The sequence below is a fragment of the Octopus bimaculoides genome, chromosome 14 (genome assembly GCF_001194135.2).
Source record: "Octopus bimaculoides isolate UCB-OBI-ISO-001 chromosome 14, ASM119413v2, whole genome shotgun sequence".
NCBI lineage: Eukaryota > Metazoa > Mollusca > Cephalopoda > Octopoda > Octopodidae > Octopus > Octopus bimaculoides.
In genome coordinates this window covers 60174666-60179017 of record NC_068994.1, presented here as the reverse complement: position 1 = coordinate 60179017, position 4352 = coordinate 60174666, and the positions used below count along the sequence as shown (strand labels likewise).

Below are 4352 nucleotides of genomic sequence, written 5' to 3'. Positions count from 1 at the left end.
CCCCCCCAGCTTTCCAGGGATAGCTTCCTCTCATCCCATTTCTGAGTTAAACTGAACTTCCTGCTCGTAACCGCATCCCACTTGAAATTCGGACCAAACTAGATCCTGAGCAATTAAACTGATTCGTCTGTCCAGCAATCTACTCTGCTGATCAACGGCAAAGACTTGCCTCTCCCGGTGCCAAACCGAAAGTCCATCGTTTTGTCCAGAATTATCTTTGCTCCTGTCATTAATTCCAACTTTGTTAGCTGACTACTTCCACCTTCGTGGTGTCCGACACACCATCAAGGTTTCGTCATCTGCATAGACCGACACAGCTCTTCCTTATCACAGCTCGAAAGGGATGCCTGCAATAGTTATAACAATAAATATAATTCTTTCTACAAAAAGTACAAGGCTTGGAATTTTGGGTGAAGGAGCAAGTCGATTAGATCGATTCTAGTACTCGACTGGTTCTTGTTTTATCGACCCTGAAAGGTTGATAGGCAAAGTTGACCTCGGACAGAGTTGATCTCAGAACGTGAAGCGCCAAGATAAAATACCGCAGAGCATTTCTTCTGATGCTCTAACGAATATAAATAATTCATTATTAGTATCTGTAATGTCGTCAGGCGCTTACCAACCACTCGTAGCCACGCAATGTATTTGGTAGAAATTCCACTTTAGCAATATAGAGAGAACTAGTGGTGGGTAAGAACTCTAGGTACGACTATAATGAACTAGCCGGTCTGTTTCAAGGGACTTTGAGGCTGGTGATTACAATGGATTATTTCCAGAAGTCCCTGACTTAGAAGTGCTAGCGAGGAGCTCTACCAATTTGACATAAACGAAAAATTGAATCGTTAATTAAAGCCACTCAGGAACAAGAAATTAGACAGTGATTGGTAAAGCTCAGCCAAATAGCAAATACAGAAAGTGTAGGGAAAGAGACGAAAGCATTAATAATCTTCAACGCGAGCGTAGTAAGCTAGCACAAAAGGAGTATAAACGCGGGCCTGGCTGCATTAGTAAAAGAGTGCATTGGGATGGTAAACAAGTTCGTGAATTTCCAATGATGGAAAAGTGGTGAGAACACGAAGCAGAGGCTGTGTTGATAGATGACACTTTCGGGATTTTATGGAATTTCATAGAAAATTATCAGTAAAGCAAGGAGACCAGATATGATTGGGGAAGAGGAAAAGAACAATATCAGCAGTTAATCGCCGCTCCCATTGATGTAAGAGTTAACGAATGCATCATATTACAATTAAGGACTTGTCCGTCAAACACTACAGCATACAACGATTGCACCCTCAACCCCGACACTGAGTTTAAGCTAATGACGACTCTCTCAACCACTACAACAAACACTCTTCCCTTGACCATCACATTGACTCCTCGTTCAGCTTCTTCTGTGGGGCCATTCGACCTGCTATTCGTAGACGGTCGAGTAATCACGGTAAGACTTGATTCAAAGGAGTCACATTGGACAATAGAGTCCAAGATGTACAAAAAGACGTGATGGTCAACGTTGGGAACGCCTTTGATCATGGGTTTCCTCCGTCACAACTGACCTGGGGTTAAACAACTACAACATTATGTACAACAATGTAACGACCCCCTCCTCTTCCATTAACAATCGATTCCCTGTTTGAATAGCAAACAGAAACAATTTAACAATCAATAGTAAATCAGTTAAGACGCCATCTTTTATCGTTTTGGGACCAATCGGAAAACATTTTATAGTTTGTTGTTTTGTTTGGTTTATTTCTTTTTATTTTATGTTAATGATACGAGATGGGGGGGGAGCTGCAGACTGTGGCTGCTGGGTGTTTTGTTTTTAATTTTTTTTTTTCCTTTTCTGTTTTGGTGCGGGGAAAGAACGGGGAGGTTTTTTAACTGTCTTCGTCTTTGTTGTTATTACTTTTATTTTGTTGTTATTTTTGTTGGTTTAAACCTATTTTGTTCGTTGTTGTTGTTGTTGTTACTGCTGCAACTGGTGATGGTGATGGCCGTGTTATTATTGTTATTTTACGTTTTTTGTTGTCAATAATGTTGTTATTGGCTGTTATATTATTGTTACAGTTGCTCTCAATTGTTTGTTGCTGTTTGTTTTTAGATGTTGTTTTTGTTCTTGTTGTTGTTGTTGTGGCACGTTAATATCGTTATTGCTATTGTTTTGTTTTGTTTTTTGTATTTTTCCGTTTGTTGTTAATGTTGCTATTGTTTGTGCTGTGTTGCGAATTTACTGCTCTTCCTCTTTCTTTCTGGTGGTTGCTATCGCTTATTGGCATCAGTTTCGCTCTTCTTTGTGTTGTCATTATCACACTTTGACTATTTTTGCTGTTGTTGCTGTTGCTGTTGGTTCTTAATACCGAATTGATCCCAATATCAACCCTTCAGGAATGAAATGCAGGTTGACCCCGAAGATATTTGAATAGAGAAACAGTGAAGTCCCTACTGCAGTGAATTGAGGGTTTCTTTGTCGCCAATTTGAACGGAAGACTTGAATGTTTTGTATGAGAGATATAATTGGTACTTATTTCATCAACCCAGAAGTGCAAAGGATGTAACTGGGTGGAATCAGTTTTCCTTTTGAAAAAAATCTTTTTCTTTATAAACTTAGGTTTATGCGAACTGAAATGAGTTCTCCTCGCCAACGATCCCAACACCAGCTCCATGTTTATAGACTGAAGTTTTACAGGATAAAAATATTTATCTAACGCATATTAGATATATGTTTCATATAAATTGGTTTCAAATATTGACACAAGACCAGCAGCTTCGGGAAAGTCGACTACATCGAAACCAGTGTTCAACTGGTACTTTGTCGACCCTAAAAGGATGAAAGGCAAAGTTGACCCCGGTGGAATTTGAACTCAGAACGTAAAGACGGACGAAATGCACTTCCTGTACGGATGATGAGCCAGGGATCATTCTGAAATAATTTTCAGTCCCTGTTTTAATCATTCCAAGTGCTCCTACAATCACTGGTATTGTAACCATCTTGAGATGCCACATTTTTTTTTATTTCGATGAGCAAATCTTTATATTTTCTGAGCTTATCAAATTCTTTTGCCAATATCTTATAATCACAAGGAATGTTCATGTCAATCAATAAACAGATTTTATTGTTTTGGTCTTTCACAACAATATCTGGTCTATTAGCTTTGACGGTCCGTCCTGTATGTACTGGGAAGTCCCAAAGACTCTTGACATTCTCTCCCTCAGTTGCAGCCTCAGGGTGGTGCTTGTACCATTTGTCAGCAGTTTTGCTTTTATAATGCTGACATATTAACCAGTGTAGATATTGGCCAACTCTATCGTGTCTGGATTTATATTCTACTGGTGCTGAAACCTTACATCCAGAGATTAGGTGGTCCACTGTTTCAATCTCATCGTTTCAGTATCGGCACTTTGGGTCTACTCCATTTTTCATCACATTGGCTTGATAGTTCCGGGTCAATAAGCTCTTATCTTGAGCAGCTAAGATAAAGCCTTTATTCTCTGTCTTTAGCCCAGAACTCCATAGCCACTGATGGGTGTGCTTCTGGTCTACATCGGCTTGTTTGCTACTGGCCAAACATTAGCTATGCAGAGGTTTTCGTTTCTACCCATCAGCCAATAGCTCAAGCGTGTTTTGCTTTGCTATTGATTTCACTTTGATTACGACTACAGTTGCTGCACTTCCATCATACTGTTCAACATGAGTATTATGCATAAACTCACGAACAAAGTTGTTGCTTTCCTTCATGGCAGAATGAAACTTCTTACGTCTCTCGTGGTTTTCAACGAGTTTTAGCATCCAGTCGTTAGATGTTTCAAGATGTTTAGTCAGTCTAATTGCGGTTCTTTTGTAAGATATTTCAAATTTGATCAGGCATCGACCTCCTTCAGCTCTGGGTAGGTAAAGACGATCTGCATCTGCCTTTGGGTGGTGCAACTTATTGCAAGTCAGCAGCTTAGGGATTTTCCTGTCAGTCTTCCTTATTTCGCTGATATTCCAGTCAACATATTGAAACTCTAAATAACAACTGGAACTCATTATTATTATTATTATTATTATTATTATTATTATTATTATTATTATTATTATTCAGTAGTTTTATTTTTATAACGTGCTTTCACTTCATAACCGAGCGCAGCTCTGTGCGCCTTGGGTATGTGCTGTGGTTTGCTGTGGTGCTCTTATGTTTACTGTATTGAAAGTGTTTTGCGTAGAATGTGTGCAGTACCCAGTAGTGCAATTTTCTGTATGTTATATATATTTGTAAGTCCTGCTATTTTTGTTATGTATTTGTCTGAATATTTTTTTATTATACCTAAGGCACCTACTATGACAGGAATTGTTTCTGTTTTTAGATTCCACATTC

General features: G+C 38.9%; 1 protein-coding gene across 1 annotated transcript in view; it reads left to right on the top strand.

Moving 5' to 3' along the window:
* The window catches only part of LOC106880489 (synaptic vesicular amine transporter), a 204301-nt gene that overhangs the window by 192183 nt on the left and 7766 nt on the right, over positions 1 to 4352 (top strand). The window contains exon 11 of the mRNA XM_052972906.1: positions 2249 to 2292. Within this exon, the coding sequence (XP_052828866.1) occupies positions 2249 to 2292 (44 nt within the window). The remainder of the gene's footprint in view (positions 1 to 2248; positions 2293 to 4352) is intronic.